The sequence below is a fragment of the Hydra viridissima genome, unplaced genomic scaffold, assembly GCF_058129835.1.
Source record: "Hydra viridissima isolate aposymbiotic clone 2 unplaced genomic scaffold, HvirCarnegie_v1 scaffold_1, whole genome shotgun sequence".
Classification (NCBI taxonomy): domain Eukaryota; kingdom Metazoa; phylum Cnidaria; class Hydrozoa; order Anthoathecata; family Hydridae; genus Hydra; species Hydra viridissima.
In genome coordinates this window covers 40,435,539-40,456,595 of record NW_028324300.1, presented here as the reverse complement: position 1 = coordinate 40,456,595, position 21,057 = coordinate 40,435,539, and the positions used below count along the sequence as shown (strand labels likewise).

At 30.4% G+C, this 21,057-nt stretch overlaps 1 protein-coding gene and 2 pseudogenes across 6 annotated transcripts in view; 1 reads left to right on the top strand and 2 right to left on the bottom strand.

Annotated features, from left to right (window-relative positions):
- Nucleotides 1–257: 257 nt before the first annotated feature.
- On the bottom strand, nt 258–3,477 carry LOC145194026 (uncharacterized; annotated as a pseudogene). The gene is made up of 3 exons (XR_016448049.1): nt 2,560–3,477; nt 1,693–1,920; nt 258–1,445 (listed from the first exon to the last, which is right to left on the bottom strand). The product of XR_016448049.1 is annotated as an uncharacterized LOC145194026 (transcript).
- A 1,039-nt stretch (nt 3,478–4,516) lies between these two features.
- The window catches only part of LOC149894983 (NACHT, LRR and PYD domains-containing protein 12-like), a 23,401-nt gene continuing 6,860 nt past the window's right edge, over nt 4,517–21,057 (bottom strand). For 2 of the 5 annotated variants that reach the window (XM_090074105.1, XM_090074095.1), the window contains exons 3-10: nt 20,409–21,057; nt 20,258–20,287; nt 20,118–20,147; nt 19,753–19,773; nt 19,496–19,516; nt 16,686–16,718; nt 13,988–14,062; nt 4,517–5,131 (exon numbers count right to left, since the gene is read on the bottom strand). The exon at nt 20,409–21,057 is cut by the window's right edge and continues 686 nt beyond it. In XM_090074105.1, coding sequence (XP_089930231.1) covers nt 4,578–5,131; nt 13,988–14,062; nt 16,686–16,718; nt 19,496–19,516; nt 19,753–19,773; nt 20,118–20,147; nt 20,258–20,287; nt 20,409–21,057 — 1,413 coding nt within the window. In that variant the 3' untranslated portion in view covers nt 4,517–4,577. Of the gene's footprint in view, nt 5,132–13,987; nt 14,063–16,685; nt 16,719–19,495; nt 19,517–19,752; nt 19,845–20,064; nt 20,148–20,257; nt 20,331–20,408 lie in introns of those variants that run through there. The other 3 variants (XR_016447981.1, XM_090074125.1, XM_090074115.1) reach the window with 3 other exon arrangements.
- LOC149894984 (uncharacterized) lies at nt 8,555–11,064 on the top strand (annotated as a pseudogene).

The window sequence follows — 21,057 nt, the reverse complement described above, 5'->3', positions numbered from 1 at the left end:
TGATTAGGACTTTGCCTGTTTTTCTATTGTAACACATAAGAAATAACTATATGAAACCATTAAATTTTAAAATTTTTTTATTTTAAACAAATAAAAAAATAAAAAATGCATGAACATTCACTGGTCTTGACCCTCATCTTCAACTTTATCGTCATACGGCAGAGCATCATAGAATGCCTCATTGGTGGTAAATTTTTTGAGAACTTGGAGGTCTTTGCACTTTGCAGCTGATATAGCCAGTCTGTCTTCATACAAAGCTACTGGCACTGCTGTGCATACTGAAAAATTGTTTTTTCTCGTTGGAACAATGATGTTTGTTTTCAAGAAAATACCGTTCCATGAGTCTCTGTGACAAACGGTCCCTGGACCTTCATCCTTGTTAAAAACCATTTCCCGAATGGGGCGCGTGGGGAACGGGCAGCCTTTCTTATACAATGGCCTTAGAAAGCCGGAGAAGTTTTTGACCAGATCCTGTTTAACATTAGTCACGTTAAATGGTGTAGGATGTTTTCGTGCTTCACTAAATATTTTTATCCAGTCTTCTGGAACACTAGCACTAGACTTTGTATTTACTGGACCCATGTCCCTGCCACACTCCATATAAGAATGTCCGCGCTCAGGGAATGTCACTGTCACTGAGGTAAACCTTTTTCTATGGTGCACCATATAATCTAAAAACCGAATCAGGGTAAAGTTCTTATTCTGTCCTGAGCAGGAATTGCAGAATAGTTCAAGGTGAGTAACCTCTTCGCTGACCTTGGTTGTGATGTGGTCATACAGGAAAGAAGCCACCTCATCTGAACCTTTCCTAGCGACAGTCTCATCATAGCAGTAAAGAAAAACATCATCAGTTGATAGTTGGTGAATGTTAAATGATTGGTATGTGAGCTTTCTGTTGTAGTAAAAGTCATTGGTGGACTTGTTGGGTAGGTTGACATTTTTTTGGTAGTCAAACGTAAAGGCCTCAAGATGAGGTGTAATCTTGGCCCTTCGCTTAGCGTCTCTTTTTCTCCGGTAGAATGTGTCAGCCTTTCGCTGGTGGAGATCTTTTTGAAATTTTAACTGCTTCAGGTCCCTTATGAGGACTTCATTTGTTGGGTCTGATTCAAGAGTCTTTGTAGCAATTTCTATTTTTGCCAAGAACTGGTCGCAGGCTGAGCAAGTGTCGGTTCTTGGGTACCCAAAACCAATGTTAAAATCGTTGTTGAATATAAGCCTGTATGACTCATACACTAAATTGTCTCCTGACCACTTCTCTTGATATAAATCAAACATCTTGGAGATGCTGAGTTCTTCTGGCAGGTACAGCCGTCTCGTCTTCTCTTGTGAGTAATGAGACTGCCGACCCCTAAACGAAGAGATGTGGTCTCTTATTCTCTGCCGCAGTTCATCAGATATTTTGTGATGACTGCCATGCTTTCCTCGTCCATCAACAGGAGGCAGGCCTGGGGTGAGTAAAAAAAATTAAAAAAAAATTAAAAAAAAGTTATAAAAATACATGTAAAATACAGAGAATAACAGCACTCTTTATGAATTTCAACATTTCTTTTTAAATATTGAAAAATATTAATATATAGACAAGAAAGGATTATAGAAAAATGTGCATTTTTTTTACATTAACTATGATAAGAAAAAATAGCTTTTTTATTCCACAAACTGAAACAAAAAACTATTGCTAATAGTATAAATTACCTGTAGTAGCAAGACTTCTCTTGATAGTCTCAAGTCTTTCTTAATTCCAAAGATGGAGATGAAGGCTTGAAAGCAAACATAGGCAAAGGAATCTGGGTCAACATCATCTGTACTCTTCAGGAATACTTTATAGTGATAGCTGTGACTGTTTGCACTTTTAGGCTCTTCCTTTCGAGGTCTTTTTCGGCTAATCTCCGCGACTGTGATCAGTGAAGCAAGATAGGAATCCTGTAAAAAGAAGCAATATAAGATTATTAACGCAACCGGTCACACATCTTTGGAAACACAAGCATTTTTATAAAATTTAAAAATATATAAGCCTACCTACTTTGTTAGAATTAATAAATTTCACTGCTTTGTGCTAGGACCTACTCAGAAAGTTGAACATAATAGAATGATCGATTTTATCAAGAATTGTCTATAGATAGTTGAACATAATGGAATTATCGATTTTATAAAGAAGTTTTTTTTTATTAGATAGACGTCTAGGCTTGTTGGTATGCTGCGTTCAAATAGAACAATGAACTGTGATATTGGGTCCACCCCACTAAAAAACTAAGTTAAAAATGCCTATAAAACATACAATACCAGCCTTGGGTATCATAACACAGTAATACAACCAGATGTCTACCATGGTTATGATTCAGATGTACAGGTCTAGCTATTCTAGACCTAACTAAATTTGAATGAAAATGAGAATGAGAAACTCTTTGTCTTATTTAATCAACATGTTCATGGTGGAATAACAGGTGCATTAAAATTATGAATCTAGGTCTAGACCTAAATCTAGAGCTAGTATTATAAATAAAAAAATAGTCTAGAACTATATTTAAAGAGTTTAATTTAAAACTTAAAAGAAGAACTCACCTGAGCATCCTTTGTTGGTAATGCATTGAATGACTCGAGGAGCAAGGCTCTATTCTCTTCTTTGACTGTTTGAAAGCATTTAAGTCTTATACATTTACAGTCAGGGCCAGTTACATGAGATGACAACCTCTGTTTCTTTGCTATGTCTTTCTTACTGCCATTTTTCTTTCTCTTTTTTGGCTTGTCTGTAACAATAGGTGTAGCATCGTAGTCAGCCATTTTGTTTTAGTATAGATTCTTTGTGTACTGGTTACTCAAATGAGCTTGTGTACTGGAACTCAAATGAGCTTAATAAAAACACCCTATTTTGATCCTTATGAATTTAAAATCAAAAAAGATTTAAATTTACTTTCTATATTACACTTAAACATAAGAAGCATGCGGCAAAATTTTGAAAAGTTTAAAGAATTTCTATCTATTATAAATTACACGTTCGACGTCATATCTCTGTCAGAGACTTGGCATGATTCAGAATGTCCTCTAGAGTTGAATTCTAATTATAGTTTGGCAAATTACAAACTAATTAGCCAACCACGAGGAAGCAATAAAAAAGGCGGAGGCATAGGTGTTTACGTGCTCAAAAAGTATTAATTTAAAATAAAAAAGCCATTAAGTGTAGCAAATAATAATTATGAAATAATTAAATATATGAAGATCACAATGGAAATCAAAACGGCAGAGTCACATATAACGTTATTATATGGACCCTGCCTTTTCTTTCCTTGTCACTGGTGGACACTGCTGTTTTTTTCATTGTATACCATATTTTCTTATTCCATTTTACCATAGACTATGTCGGTTTTTTCATTTGAAACTTGGCTTAAAAGAAGTATTTTTCAATGCTTTATTACCCAAGGGCCATAACTGAAAAATTATAAAAATGTGACTCTGCCGTTTTTTCCATTGTGGTCTTCATTTCGGATCGAAGTTAGACATCTAGTATATATAATATATGATTGCCACGAGTATACTCGTAGTTGGCAGCGAAAGTGTTAAAATGTCAACTGGACATTTTAAGCATTCATCACTTTTTGAACAAAATTGTAATTCACTTAAACAGCATTTGTTTCTTTACTGCTTTGCCATTTGAAAGATAATTGTAAAGTAAGTGAAGAGCTTTATCCCAATTCGGACATTAATCACCATTTTATTTTCTCTGAAGGTTATTTTGATTGCTATGGAAACAGCAGGAATTATATGACCCAATTTATACGAAATCAATCAAAATGATTGGGCTTGAAAAAAACCTTGATTTGAAAACAACCGAAAATTTCTAGAAACAAAACATTAGCTGATTATCTGCAGTAAAAGTCATTTTTTTTAAAAAAAAAAAAAAAAAAAAAAAAAAAAAATCTGTTGCCCTCCTTCGAGAGAAAAAAAATGTCCACCGTTCGAAGCTTTTAAAAAATTCGTAAAGATTTTGTTTTTCGATTTTCTGAGTTCCAATTTTTTTTTTTCATTGACATTAAAAAAAACTTTCCGTTCTAAAAAATGATTGAATCTCATCTTAAAAACTCGAATATTTTTTTTCATAACAGTTACCATTGACGACAACAAAAAAACAATCTATTTCTTAAAATATTTCCATTATTATAATATGAATACATAAAATTACAATGTATTATCATAATTCCGTGATTTTTTGAAGTATATTAAAACATCAAATTATCATATTGTTACAGTTTTTGAAGTAAAAAAGTTTCAGTTTTAATATACAACAAATATTCGCAACAAAAACTCCAAATAAAAATGAAATTCTTTCCATTTTTTTTCCACCTTTCATGTTTTAAAAGAAAATTGTTTTTTTCTTTCTAAAATTGTTTTATATTTCATTTCATAAATAATTCTCACATTATTTATACATTTTACATTTTTATTTAACAAATTAAAAATATTTAAACAATCAAAAGTAATTCTTATCACTTCAACTTTTTCAACTCTTCGATGTTAAAAAAACTTTCTTGTATTACATATACTTTTTACATATTTACATTTGTATTTATTTTTTATTTAACATATTAAACATTTTTCGTGTTTCTTATTTTAAACTCTTCGATGTTATAAAACCATTCTCTACGGTACCAGATCATCAACCACTTGAAGTTCAAACCACGAAGCCATTCACAAATGTCGTCGATGAAGTTTGTGTCAAAGTGAAGGGAAAGAATTAATCCTTCAGCGAGTCGAATCCATGGAAGGACAAAACGTTCAAACTCGTTAATTGATACGAAATCGAAGCTTATTTGCAACTGCTCAATCTTATGTGTCGGTGTCCATCCATCGATCTTCACTGGATAATTTAAAATGACAAAACGAACGTTGGTCGAACATAAAGTGATAAGTTTTTTCTCATCCTCAGATAAAATGTTTTTCCGAACACTTAAACTATTCAACTTGCATCCTGCGGCAGATAATTTCTCCATGAAATATTTAAAATGTGAAACTTCATGAGCAGTTGTTCTATCGTTTATTTCAATCCACCACTTTTGTTCATCGATTGATTTTTTCAAGTCCTCGGTAATTGACGCCTGCGCTTCAAAGAAGCACTTGATGAATATCTCTCGAGTGTCATCTGAAGAAGAAGAAGAATAACAACATATTAATATTATTATTAATATTTATTTGCAACAACAATTACTCAAGACAATCAACTTTAAACATTTTGAAAACACGATGTCGTGTTTAATAAAAGTAAAACGGATATGATTTTGTATATCGAACAGATTAAAACAATCCGAAAGATCACAAATCAATTCCAAAAATACTTTTTATTTCATAAATATTTACTAAACAAATAAATAAGTTACGAAATACAGAACTAAAATATTTTATGAAACTTGTCGTACGCCGTTTTCAAACTTTGGTCGCGTTACAACCAATAGAAATACGAATAACAAATAAGCCAATCAGATGCTTACTCAAAAGCATTGAAAGAGCGCGCAAATTGATTTTAAAGTCGCGTGAGATTTTTGATGCAAAATGATTTACTTTTGAAATGAGATAAAAAGATTTCGCTTTCTATTTCTTTGCTTTAGCAACGAAAAATATTAAAAACTAAACGAAAGCACGTCAATTAGAAGCGGTAAAAGTCGATTAAAATTGTCAAAACGGTTAGAAAATACATTTTTAAAATTTTCAAACGAAAAGTATCGCATAAAAATTTCATGGTCATCTACTTTTAAACTTTCAAACTAGTTTTGAAGAGAAAAAATATCAAATAATCTTTTTAACAAAACCAAAAAAACACAATTTTACAACTTTAATCAAAGAAATACTCCGTCATTGTTTTAGCTGAACTTTTTATCGCTTTTTACCTAAAATCTCAACTTAAACAAATATATTATTATAATAAATTATTCTGCTCAAAATTAATTCTAACATTATACATAAGAATAAAATCATGAACACTTACTTTTTTCACACCGCTCGTTCAGAAATAATTGTTTACAAGAAAATAAATAAAGTTTTAAGCGATTTTCATCCGTGAAACAACTCAACTCCTGCGGCGATGCTCTCGTTTGAAAAACGTTCGTTCGCTCACAAAGTTTTTTGAAAATTCACCAGAGCGTGAAAGTTTCAGTTGTAATTGAAAATTCGAATCAACGCTCGAATTTTCTAATACAACTTAAAACCTCATTCTGGTTTAATTTTGTGGAAGCGTTTAAAGTTCTGTTAAAATGCAGTTAGAAATCGTTCTCTTCACTCTAACTGTCATGATTAGAGTTTCTCAAACGGGATCCCGGCGGTAAAAAACCATCCCGTTATCCCGGAATTTCAATGAAATTTCCCAGGAATCCCGGTAATTTTTTAAAACATATTTTAAACATTTATAAAGATTTTACAAATATTATTATTTGTAAAATCTTTATAAATGTTTTTAAGCTTTATATGCTGTAAGTTACAACTTTATATGTTGCAACTTACAGCATATAAAGCTTAAATAAACAAACCAAAACCATTTATAAATCAAATTCAATAATAATATTTTATCTATTTTAGACACAAACCAAAACTGCAAAATATTGGTGACTAATCTAATAAATAATCACAATTGCAAGAAATTACAATGAATAAAGGGGAGTCCCTGATATGTTAAATATAAAATAACTACGGACAAGTTACAAATACTTGTACGTGCAAAAAAAGTAATTAGTCACGCATAAAAGTTGTTAGTTAGAAAGTAAAGTAATTAGTTACGTTAAGAAAGAAATTTGTATGTAAAAAGTAAAATAAGTGAAAAACCAAGTAAGTGAAGTTTAAAATATATATTTAGTAATTACAACTAATTTGAAATAATTTATCTACAATCAGCACACTAATTCAGGATTTTTATTGTAAGTAATATATTTTTATATTTTTATCTATTTAATTAATAGGATAATAAACATACCGCATCATGCCAAGTTGATCTAGGGCAAGGTAAAATTTTACCAAAGAAAAAAACACAGAATCTGCCACTTGTAATATATGTAAAACAACAATGTTTAAAGGATTTTCAACAAGTGGTCTTCTTCGTCATTTAAAAAATCTTCACATGGAAGCATAGCCGCCGAGAGGGGGGAGGGGGTGGACGGAGAAGATTCCCGTGGCCCCGCGTGTGCACAAACAATTTTTTAAAGTAATTTTTAAAATATTTAAATAGTTTTGACTTTAAAAAGATTTAATTAACTTTTATTTTTCATTTTCAATGACCAGAGCACGCTACTTTTGGTCCTGGGTATGTAATTGATCATAATGAGGGCCCCTTAAGAGAACTTCCCCGGGGCCCAAAATTTCTCTCGGCTGCTATGCATGGAAGTCAAAATTGATGAAACGAAAAAAAGACCAAAGGAAGAAACAAATTTTGAAGTTAGAAATACTCAACCTAAAGTTACGTCATTTATAAAAAAGGAATCTATAGAAGAAGTTGTTTCAAAATTTGCGGCTGTTGATGGCTTTTCACGGTGCATAGGAACATACTCTAAGACCTTGCAACACATCCCCAGAAATTTTATTTTTGATTATCATTAGAAAACGTTTCCTCATTCAAAAAACGTAAACGACAACTTTTTTTAGTGGGGGCCTGGGGAGAAAACACATATTTTAGGGCAGTGCCCAGGAATTTTGTTGTTCAAGATAGGTAACTGAGAAGCATGTGGCGTACTCAAATATTTAGTATGTTGATACTGGTAGCAAATGAGGATGACTTGCAAAAAATTAAGGTAATTTGAGCTAAACCAACCCCGCCCCGATCCCTAACTGCCCCCTTCCTAGAACTAAGTCTCCTTTAATCGTAAAAATTTTTTTTTTGTTCTATCATAAACTTAATAAAAATTCATCGACAGATTTCAAACTTCATCAAAAAATCTCTTTTCGTTTAAGATTTATAACAATCCAAAGCTTAACATTACCCCCTGAAATAACTTTAAATGGTCTCAACTTTTAAACGAAAAATTTTCTTTTGATGTAATTTGAAATCTGTCGATGAACTTTCATCTAGTTTAATATAAAACAAGCAAAAAATTGAAAAATGTTTTTAGGAACCATACCCTGGGGGGTATGGTTCTAAAAACATTTTTCAATTTTTTGCTTGTTTATATTAAATCTTCTCGAACGCCACAAAATCGAGCCCATGCCCCATATTTAGGTTTTCAGAAATGTTTGTGATAGATTTATCAATTTTTTTTTTAAAGTTTTTAAAAATTTTTGTTTAACAGTGAAATTTACAGACGGATAAATAATTTTTATTACTTTCTATTTACATTTTTATTGAAATAAAAACAAAGCAAAGCAATCTTTAATTATTAACAATTAGTAAAAGCTAGCAGTTGCTAATTGTTAACAGTTGCATAATAACTCTTTGCACGCGTTGATATACGAACTGAAAGCATGTTTTTAGCCATTATAATGACATGCGTTTATAGCCATTATATTGACATTTGATTGATATGACCGATATATCATGCTAATATTATCAATCCATATCAGAATTTTTTATTTGAAGTATTCATTTAAAATGCCTTAACATGCAAAAGAACAAAGTGATTTTGTAAAAAAGTTTTGTATTTGCTGCTTCAGGAAAGGCACGGATTTAAGACCAATAAATAATCCTGAAACAACTTATTTAAATCTAAATAAAAAGAAAAATGACTACTCAAACCTTATCAAAACTATATTCTAGAAAGATTATTCAGCAGATAATCCTGATCTTCCTACCATGCTTTGCTCAAAATGTAGAAAAAGGCTTGCAGGGACTGATCCTTACTTCATTATGCGGCCGTTTTAGGAAGGTAATTGTAATTATATTGATGTTTAATTTACTTCATTTAAAATTTAGTTTCGCTATTTTAGTTATTATAGTTGCTATACATGTGCTATAATATTTAGACCTGAATACCTGAGTTATTAGAGGGAAAAAATGTGAATGTTTTATTTGTGAAAATGGGCGGAAATCAAAAATGGAAAAAATATCGGCCCCTATGGTTGAATGTGTTTCGGGAAAGCTTGTTTATCAAGGCGCTGAAGGTGTTTCAAAAAAACTTGCAGAAAGACTAGTTTGTCAACATTGCTATGCCCAAGTGGGACAAGGAATTCCACATCCCTGTACGAAATTAGAAAGACAAAAGAATTTGACTGCCATTGTAAAATCAACATCCCTAACAACGCAAGGAAAAGTTCTGTCCAGCTCTATCAAAGATTGCAGCACTAATGTCTCAGAGAACACCTTAGCTTTGAAAACCTTTGGTCCGAAGCAACTCACTGTCTCTTTCGGAAAGACTAAGGTTAAGAAACCTTTCTTTTCTTTAGATAAATTGAACAAACTTCAATTAAAACTACATTCCAGGTAAGTTTTTGTTGCTTAAAAATACTTTTAAAAATAAATTTGTTATGAGTTTAAAGCCAATTTTTGTAATAACTTTGTTATGATTTCTAAGAAATCGCAACATGATTGAAGTTGCACGATTTCTGAGAAGTGAGGCAGGACGAAAAAGTGTGGAATCTGGTTTCAATATTAAACTGATTGAGAACAACGAAACAATTGGAAAATTATTCAATTGTGATAAACTCCCATTACTATTAGAATTAAAGGAAAGCGAAGAGGTAAGTAAACTATTTCCAAAAAATTTTTATAGCTTGATTGCAATTTGTATAATTCATTTTGATTTTTTATGAATGTATAGTTGGTAGAAAAAGATACTCCTATTGTGTATTGCAATGACATTGAAGAACTCGTAGCAATGGTACTTCATCACAGTAGTTAAGAAACAAATGATGTTGATATCAAATTAGGTGTAGATGGAGGGCAGGGATTCCTAAAAGTTACACTGTCAATAACCCTAAAACCAGAGTTAAAAAATAATAAAATTCCAGAGAAACTGAGCAAGTGTGTTGGATATGCGTGCAAAGATTTTAAAGATTCAAGCGTCCACACACTATTATATTAGCCATTTGGCCTTCATTGAACGAAAAATACCGTAATTTGCGGTTAATATTGGATAAGTTAAACATTTCATCCTTAGATTACACAGTATCTGAAGATCTAAAGGTTTTGCTTCATGGTTGGAAAACAAACTGCAACATCAAAACACCCTTGTCCGTATTACATGACGTCATCTCCTGACTTTCAAAAAGCTGATCATTATACTCTAGAGTCTTTGTGTAAATTGTACGACCAATCGATGGCTGATGGTGCAAATTTAAAAAAAGCAAAAAAGTATACTAATGTTGTTAACCCCCCTTTATTAACAGGCAACAAAAACAAAAAAATACTAGAACTTGTTAATATTCCTGGACTACATATACTGCTAGGTGTTGTAGACAAAATTTTAAAAGAGATTGAAAAAAATTTGAAAACAAGGAGTGTGGGTTACAGTTTGTTAACCAATATCTGTATAAAATAAACATCTGCAGAGTGTCCTACCCTGGGCAGCATCGTTTGGAAGGCAATGCTTGTCATAAATTGCTTTAAAACATAGACAGCTTTGAACTGTTTTTTCAAGAGTTTAGTCTTGGAGTTTCCGCTGCCAAATATATTAAGGTACTTAGAGATTTTGAAAAAATAGTCCATGGAAATTTTAGAAAATAATTAAGCTCCACGTATGTTAAAGATCTAGAGGAGTTCTCTACGAGCTATAGAAATCTAAGGGCTACAATTCTTTTGAAGGTACACATAACTGAGCAACATGTTATTGAATTTATCAACATGAAAGGAGGAGTCTTTGGTATGATAAACAACTTTTAAATTTGATTAAAAATAATTTATAATCTTAGTAATTAAATACTCTATTTCAACAGTTGAATAGTGGAATTTGCATAATTTACGACGAATATTTATTAAATAAACTTGCATTTCTTTTGTACTTCTACTATTCTATAGGCTTAGGTTACTGGACTGAACAAGCTCTCGAATCCATTCATCAGGATTTCAATCAATTTTGGCGAATGAGAAAAGTTGGAGAGCACAGCCCAAACTATATAGAGGCGCTGAAAAATGCGGTTGTTGCTTACAACTACAAGCACTTTTAAAGTAGCTTTCTATTTGCAGGAATGTAGTTTGTAAAAAGAAAACTGTTAAATCTCCTATGAACAAACTTTTAGTATGACTTTGAAATGTAAAATATCAATTATAATGTAACCATAAAAATCAGAGTTTATTTTTTTTTTTACTGTAATAAATAATTGTAGCAAACCCTTCTCGACCCCTAATAGCCCTCCCAAGGGTATGGTTCCAAAAAACACTTTTCAATTTTTTGCTTGTTTTATATTAAACTAGATCAAAGTTCATCGACAGATTTCAAATTGCATCAAAAAAAAATTTTTCGTTTAAAAGTTCAGACCATTTAAAGTTATTTCAGGGGGTAATGTTAAGCTTTGGATTGTTATAAATCTTAAACGAAAAGAGATTTTTTGATGAAGTTTGAAATCTGTCGATGAATTTTGATCTAGTTTATGATAGAACCAAAAAAAAAATTTTTACGATTAAAGGAGACGTAGTTCTAGGAAGAAGGCAGTTAGGGATCGGGGCGGGGTTGGTTTAGCTCCAATTACCCTAATTTTTTGCAAGTCATCCTCATTTGCTACCAGTATCAACATACTAAATATTTGAGTACGCCACATGCTTCTTAGTTACCTATCTTGAACAACAAAATTCCTGGGCACTGCCCTAAAATATGTGTTTTCTCCCCAGGCCCCCACTAAAAAATGTTGTTGTTTACATTTTTTGAATGAGGAAACGTTTTCTAATGATAATCAAAAATAAAATTTCTGGGGATGTGTTGCAAGGTCTTAGAGTATGTTCTTATGCACCGTGTGCTGCTACAAAAAGCTCAAGATATATCAATAGACCTTTATGTCATTATTAGAATAGACTTTAATGCCATTTACAAAAAACAGCGTTTACAAGCCGAAAGGTGCTTTTCTCATAAAAATGGAAAAATCCTCTTCAAATAGTTAAATAAGAATTATTCAAATAAATGAGTTTAAAAGTAATTTTCAAAACTGTCATTAAACGTAGACAAAATTTAATATTTTATTTCTCAATCCTACTAAAGTTGATAATTTATACTCCTGTTGCTTTATTTGCATTATTTTATCATCAAATATAAGATATCCTAAACATTTTCTATATATTGAATGTTTAGACTTTAAAACAGGAATGGTCACGGTGCTGCTACAAGGTGCTTTGGAGTTTAAGGATGGGTTTAAGGATATACATGCATATCTACATTATGAACACGCGTTGCTTAGTCTTCTATCAGCTGTTAATAGTAATGTGAGGAAGCTAATTCTAGTAAAACAAGATGCCGTTTAAAGCAATACCACCCAAAGACATTAATTAATATTTTACAATAACGAATAAAAAATGAAAAGACGCCAACGCCCAAAAACATTAGAACCGATATAAAAAGGTGGAGTGAGAAATATAAAAAGATTAGAAGAGATTAGAAGAGAAAGATTAGAAAAAGAGTCTGAGGGTAGAAAAGGATCGGAGAAGGTGAACGGGGAGATACAAAACAGAAGTGTAAGTTGAAGTTAGAGTTAGTTGGAGTCAGTCAGTGAATGCTGAATAAAAAAAAGAAATACGAAAGGAGTTTTGATTGATTTTATAAAAGGAGTTTAAAAGATATAGTATTTATAATTTTAAGTGGAGAAATTTTTTATTAAAGATTACGGAACATTAAAAGAAAAGAATTATTATTAGAGATTTAAAGGAGAAATATTGCGCATAAAGAAAAGTACGCGCGTATTTTAATAAAAGTCAGAGTGCTACCATTACACAGAACCAAAAGGCATCCCCACTCACCTTTAACCCAAACCTCCTAACCTCTATCAAAACACCCAAAACCCCATCCCAATTCCCCTGAATATATTGTCAGAAGAGTTAGAGTAACACAACAAAACCCCGCCTCACAGTAATTGTAAATATAGCAAATAAACAGGCAAATAGGATAGGTCAGGCATAAAGAATGTTTTGAACATAAATTTGATGAAGACAAATGAATTTTTCTTTCAATTAGAATTTGTAGAGCGAATAATATCCAGTATGATGAAAATAAATGTATTTTTAATTTGTTGTTAGGGACGACTAACAAATCTCACTCGCTGACAGAAATTGGTGTCATAAAAACTGAAACACTTTAAAATTTTGAAAATAAACACTTTAAGTATAATATTTAGTTCGATTATAATATTTAGTTCGATTATAATGTAGATATTAATAAATTTATATCAAGTTGGTCTGTGACTATACAGAAATTATCAACACTAGAAATTTCTTAAAATTTAGCCTGAAGGGTGATTCCACAATTATTTAGTGATTCAGAGAGACCGCTACCTGAGACTTTAGTGATTGCTAAAAAAATAGCAACGGCTTATCAATAACTTTATTATTTTTACTTATCTTCCAACATTCTTTTTTAAGATCTAAAAAAAAAACAATTTTTTTTTTGTTTAATAAAAAAATTCGCAAAAATCTACTAAATAGTAAAAATTTCCTTTCCCAAAATTTAATATTGTTTATTGGCAAAACTAATATTTTCTGGCTGTTTTTTAAGTATCAGTTTAAGCATAAAGTTAAAGAATAATTGAGCTCTAATTATTTTAATTGCTGCTCTAAATACCAATATCTTTAACAGTTATATTTGAAAGCACTTTTAAATTCTTATTGGCTGTATTTATTTTTTTACTGCGTACTCATTTAATTATTTGTCTTTTAATAGATTTAAAAAATCTAAAAATTCGACAATAAACTTAATCTGCAACCTGATAAAAAGAAAACAGAATTTGCCGACAAAAAGAATGATATGGAAAGCATTTTTCTATAACAACAAACATTTAAAGAATAAACAAAACAATAGATCTGAAACTTTCGAAATTAATATTGAGAAATGCCCTCAACAAGTTAAAGAAATGGCAGCTTCTAGTTTATTATTTTATGGCCAATAATTACCAGTAATTTCTTTTTCAAACCAATCGAAATCTCCCACCTCATGATTACTAATAGGACTTGCAACTACACGAGAATCTAAAAGAAAAAATTAACATTAAAGAAAAATTAAAGCAATACATGAATTATATAATACCTAAAAATATTGTACATAAATGGATGAAATAATTACAAAAACAAAAATTATAGAAGCTTAGGTTTGTCAGTGAAGATTCTATTCTAAAAACAGGATTGGTCACGGTGCGGCTACAAAAAGCTAAAGAAATATCAATCAACCTTTTTAACTCTGTACAACATCATTGAATATTTTTCCTGAAAAACTAACATCGAATAACAACCTGTTCAACTAAACTGTATTAAAAAGTTGCCAAATATTCTTTTTGAAATTTACAAAAAAAAAAAAAAGACATTCTATTTTTCCTTTCACCCATCATGTGTAAAATATAAAAAAAGATCTCTTGAAGGAACTCTCAAACAAAACTGAAACATTTAAACCGTTATATTTAAAACCTTTTTTGAACTCTTGTTATGTTTTCAGGGGAAGAAACTTTACGATAAATACAGCCCAGTTTGAGTTCAGATTCGAAGCGTCGGTTTTAAAGTGAACAATTCAGTTCAACAAGTCGACAGAATAGAACTGTTAGGGTCGAAACAAACCCCATTTGAAATGAAAAACAAGTTGAAAACAGATTATACCTTTTGTTAGCGAAAATTGAAATACGTGACCTCAAAAAACTAATCAATATTGAGCTAAATAACGATAAAAACATAGAAGTTACTAAGCTACTTAGCTCAACTGGATGTGCTTTCCTCAAAAGCATTTATATAAAATATTGTATTACACCATGTTATATAAAAAACAGTGTTTACAAATCGAAAGCGCAGGGATGAGAGCGATTAGTTTACTTTAAGTGGTAAAGTTTTTTTTATCGTAAGAAATTGTTTAAAAGAGAAAAAACAACAAGAGACTTCGCATAGAAGAAAACAAAGAACTAAAACCCTATTCTATCAATCTATTTTAACCTAATATCCTTTTTTCAAATGGTGCTTTCTGTTAGCAATATTCGAAATCGAACATATTTTGCAACTGAAACTTTATAAACTTAAAACCAAGAATCTAGCGATTAAACGTCAAAAACTGATGTTGAACTTAAAGCGTTTCTAAGGCTCTAATAGCTCTGAGTGATTGCTTTAAGCTGCAATTTGACTAACGCAATTTTTTTTTATAAGTTTAAGAAGTCAATGTCACCAGGTGCTGATGAGTTTAAGGATGGATATGTTATGAACATGAGTTGCTTAGTTTTCTATTAGCTGTTTACATTAGATACCCATATTCTTAGAGCAACAGTTTACATTTAGCATTTGTTTTCGTTACTATTTTCGTTCAACCAAGCAAAATGAACTTAAAAGAGCTGAGGATAATCGGAATCTTATTGCTGCAGTCATTTTAGCGATACTAATGAACAGGTTATTAACTCCATAAATTTGCTTTGTTCACTTTGATCATAATTTGACATCACTTTGATATAATCAATTCGAAATTAAAATATTTTGATAAATCGCGAGGTAAGAATTATTTTGTTTTATCTCCCATTTTAAACGTAGGGAGAAAATGAGTTGTTAATTTTAGTTAGAAATGATTACGTTTTATTGATTGGTACTACGTAGCGTTTTGGATAATTTTTGATAAAAGCTACTCGCTTTCAGAGTGTTTTCTTATAATTTGCTATCTATTTGCTTAGTTTCCAAATTATAGCATCTTACTTTAATTCAACGAGAGGTAAATTAAGATTTTCAAGATTTTTCAAGCACATGCACGGCGTCTTCTCCATTCTTAATTAAGTATTGATGAATAGGAAAAAGGTGCCTACAGCTTTATGTCTTACGGGAAGACAGAATGTTTCAGTTTAATGAAGAACAGGGTTAGAAGGGTGCAATTTTTGATTTAAAGGGGCTGCTATTTTTCTCTTTTCTTAACTTTATGTGGTTTTCCAAAATTAAGTCGCTAAATAAATGGAAGGATTTATTTTTAAAGAAATAGATATTTCTCACTTTAGTTTCTTATTTTTTTCTTATATGTTAAAGGGAGACATTTCCGTAAAACTCTACAGGTGAGGAGGTGGGTGGGGGAGGGGTATTTTTAGAGAGAGAGAGAAGTTATTTAGACTAAAGAGTTTCGATTAAACTTAAATAAGAAGTTATAAGGGTGTATTGCCATCTAGAGTTGATCTACTGATAAGGCGATTTCCGAAGGCTAGTAAAGTAAAACACAAGTGTATTTGATTCTATTTCTCACACGTCTAATGCATATTGCTAACCTATCGATACATAACAAATTCATAAATAATAACTATTTTCTAGCAATTTAACAATATAATGAAACTGACACTGAAAAGAAAAACTCAAAAAATAGAAACTATGTTAAAATTAAAGTTTACTACAAAACGACGCTGACAAATAAAACTGACGAAACGATCCATCTAACTAGATAACGAACGCAACTGAAAATAACATCGTTTACACTACAATTAGTAAAATACTAAATCTTTATCAATTACTGAGTAGTCGAATTCATCAATTATTTTAAATTTGTGGCAAGTGAACGAATCGAAGAAATTTTCTCGAAAATAAAGCAATCACATGAATTATCAATGGGTTGACCATGTAAAAATTTCCATAAACAAATTTAAATAATTCTTACCATTAAATGGGTAAATAGGTTCTCGACTGAAGGCTAAAAAAAAAGGGCAGTATATAAAATTTTATCTAAGAAAAAACTTCTTGTTTAATGAAGAAAGAAAGAAGTCGGAGGAGAAAAAAATTTAAATAATTTGTCCTATGCCCAGCAAAAATTCAAAAAGTGAAACTTATGTTTTGGCTTAAGCAATAAATACTCATTCCGAAGTGACAAGGAACCCAAATTTTTTTCCATATTTCAATTGTTATTGTCTTGTAATAATGTTGAAAAGTCAGATTTGGTGTTTTTTGTTACGGTCAAAAACGATAAAAAAACTTTAAAACGCTACCTGCCTCTGAAAAGCTTATAGATGTCTTTTTTCACATTAAGATATTTTTAATTTCTTTTCTTTTTTTTTTTTTTTAAATAGATTTTAGAATTTCGAAGCAAAAAACAGATACTTATCAGTAAATAAAAAATTAATGCTTTTAGAAGATATTCATATTTCTTGACATACTAGTCAAAAAAAAAAAAACATAATATATATCCACACAAAAAAAACTCAGCTATATATAATTTTGTATGTATGTATGTATGTATGTATGTATGTATGTATGTATGTATGTATGTATGTATGTATGTATGTATGTATGTATGTATGTATGTATGTATGTATGTATGTATGTATGTATACACACTAACATACATATATGCAGGGTGGTGCAAAAGTTTCTAAACTCTGGTGTCTTGAAATAAAAACTCAGAAAAATATTTTGCCATTATTTGCAAAGCCAAAAATCTACAAAAAAAACTTTCACACAAGTTTTGTAGTTCTCCCATTCTGGAAATTAGCTGGTCTTTTATTCAAAATCTTGGTTCTTTAAATACTTTATACTTTAAATAAGACCAGCAAGTTTCCAGGGGATTTAGGTTTGGAGAGTTTCCTGGCCGATTTGTTGAAACCTTTATGAGGTTCTCTTAAATCAATCCCATTGCATTATTTGATATGGTAATTTGCTTCATCTTTCATTTAAAATGCATTTTTATTATTCATAGCTTCTTTATAAGCTGGTAAAATACGTTAAACATATAAATCACCATTTGCAGAGACGTTTTCATTAATAAAATGAAGCTGAGTTTTTTATTGTGTAGAAACTTTAGTGCCACCCTTATATATACAGTACTGCGCAAAAGATAGTAGCACCTAAGAGTTTTTTTAAAAAATGTACACTTAAATAAATATAAGTAAATAATATTGATTTTATCTTAAACAATATCTTGGTTTAATTTTTATTAAATTAAACTAAGATATTGTTTAAAATAAAGCTATATTTATTTATTTTAGTAATAATTATGTTTATAAAACAATTTTTTTATTAATATTTTTTAGATGGTTTCAACTTATATCATTTTTCACCCACTTATAATGTTTGCTCATTTATTGCGGACAAAGATCAACACTTGAAATTGATTACATCAACCACTGTACTATTTATTTATTTTGTTTAAATTTATTATTATTAAATATTTTTTAATAATTAAGAATGTGGAGAAGAATTTTTAGTTACTGTTGAGTTCTTGTGTTAATTACAGATTTTTTAATCTAAAAAAAATTTTTTTTTTTTCAAAAGCTTTGTTTTATAATAAAATTATATTGTGCTATAGTGAAGTTAAATTAGCCAAACGTGTGAATTGTTCGCGAGCATCAGCTTAAAAAATAGTTAAGAAAACATAATGAAACTGGTGATGTAGTGGATAAAAAGAGGTCTGGTCATCCAAAGAAGGTAAGCTAACGCGATGAACAGTTTTTAAAAATAACACCGCTACAAAATCGCAAGAAATAAGCGCAGAACTCATTTAAGATCTTAAAAGAGCAAGTGGAACTTTAGTACATGCATCTACTGTGCAATGATCTTTATTAAAATCTGAATTAAAAGGCTGTGTAGCAATTAAAAAACCTTTACTACGCAAAGGTAATGAAGAAAATTAAAGTTCGCCAGAGAGCACAAAGAACGGCAGAAAAATCAATGGGACAAGGTATTGTTTACAGATGAATCTAAATTACAAATATTTGGGACAAATAGACGTCAGTATGTTAGGTGAAGAAAGGGAGAGGCATTGAAGGAGCCATGTCTAGCATCGACAATCAAATATGGTGGAGGGAATACTCAAGTTTGGAGGTATATTTCAATAAAAGAGGTAGAGGATATTGTTAGAAAAACAGAAAAGCTTACAGGTGAAAAATACAAAAATATTTTACACAACCATAATGTGCCTTCTGGACGACAACTGATCAGGGATTATTTTATCCTACAACAGGATAACGATCCCAAACATACTTGCAAATTAGTTAAAAATTATTTGCCAAATCTGCAAGAGGAGGGAGTGCTTCAAACCATGCTTTGGCCTCCTCTGAGCTCTGATTTGAACATAATCGAACATGTGTGGGACTACTTAGACAGAAAGAAGATGGAAATATTGCCAACAAATGTAAACGAGCTTTGGAATGTTCTTAAAGAAGAATGGTACAATATCTGTATCACATTTATTGAAAATCTATATAAAATTATAAATAAAAGGCTCCAAGATGTTATTGTAAATAAAGGTGGTCACATTAAATATTAGTTAAGTCTCTATGTATAGTTATAAACTTAAATGTTTTTAATAAAACTTGTATTATACTACACAATTTAATAAAAAATATGTTTGTACCTATATTTTAGTTTTAATTTAATTTTGTTTGACATTTTCTCCTGAATATTAAAAATTCTCTTAGAAGCTACTTTCTTTTGCACAGTACTGTGTGTGTGTATGTGTGACATTAATTTGCTTACCATCTATTTGCTCATCTCTATCTGGAAAAAAGAATAGAAAAACCATAACAGTTATTAATGAAAACATATAATCAAAACATATAATTTTTCATAATTTCACAACATTTCTAATCTCTTGAGCTTTGCTTGAGGTTTTAACAGGTGTTAGAAGGAAGTGATAAAAGTCTTTATAAAATTTTGTCAACTTTTTTTTTAATTTTACAGTTTATTATAACTAAAAAATATTTTATTCAAAAAGTAATTTGACATTTGCTTACCAACATTTTGCTTTATTGTAGCTGGAAAAAAGAACAGAAAAACCATAAAAGTTATTAATGAAAACAAAAAATTGCATAAGAAAATATATAATCTAAAAGAATAAAATGAGAGGAGAACTAAATGACTGTTTAAAATTAATTATGCTAAGCCCTAAAATTATACGTTAAGAAAAATGAAAAAATGCATTCAACTGAAAAACGTGTTTTAAATATTTAATAATGATCTGCATAAGTTTAGTCTCTTATCTATTTGAAATATTAAAACTTTTGGTGGCCATCATTTTTTTGTTGCTTTTTTTCAGTTAACTGATATTTTTAATTTAACAAAGACAGTCAACATATTTAAAAGTAATTCTTTAACTTACCAATATAAACAAAAAAATTTCTTGGTTCATCTGGAAAAGATAAAAACTTTCAATATAAATTACAAATCAAATGAAGTTTTCAATAATAAAATGAATCAAAAATTGATTCTAAATTTCTTTAACACTAGTCATGAACTTACCTAGCACAGCATGAAGCAAGGAGTTTCTTTCTTCATATAAAAAAAAAAAAAATGAAAAATCGATGCATTTTCACTACAATTCACAAACATGATTATCAAAGGAAGCATAAAACTGGTTCTAAAATTTCTATAAAACTTTTCATGAACTTACCAAACATGGAGTTACTTTCCTTCTTTGAAGTTTTTAAATTAGCAAGCAATCTCAAAAAAGGTCTTCCATTTTCATTTTTCAGACCACAGATCATTGGCAAGCAGCTTCGCAATTTTCTATTACTAAGAATCTCCTCAGGACTCAAATTAATGTGTGCATGTAGTGAAACACAAAACTCCATCAAAGTCAGGTGAACAAACTGATATTGATAACCAAGCTGTGACTCAACTTTCTCAATGAAACCCAAATCATTACTTTCAATGTCACCAATATCTTCAAAATAATCTTCCATTTGCTTTTGAGAAAAAATAAATTTGCTTTCATTAAACAAATGCCAAGCAACTTTACAAACTTTTAAAATGAATTGTTTGCTACTCTCCTCTTCCATCAACTTATAAACTGGTTCATTGTTTCTGTTTATATGCTTTTGCAAAAAGTATAGAAATATACAACAATACAACTCTGTTGTACTGAGGAATGAATCAGAATCACTGAGCATGGATGAACCGATAACTGTACACATTGCTGATAAGTAAAAAGGGACAGATGCCATTGCTTTAGCAATGTGAGATGAGTCAAGAACATCTTTTATGGCTTTTTTTGCATTTCCAACTCTTTCTACATACTCATTTATTCCAAGGTCATTAAA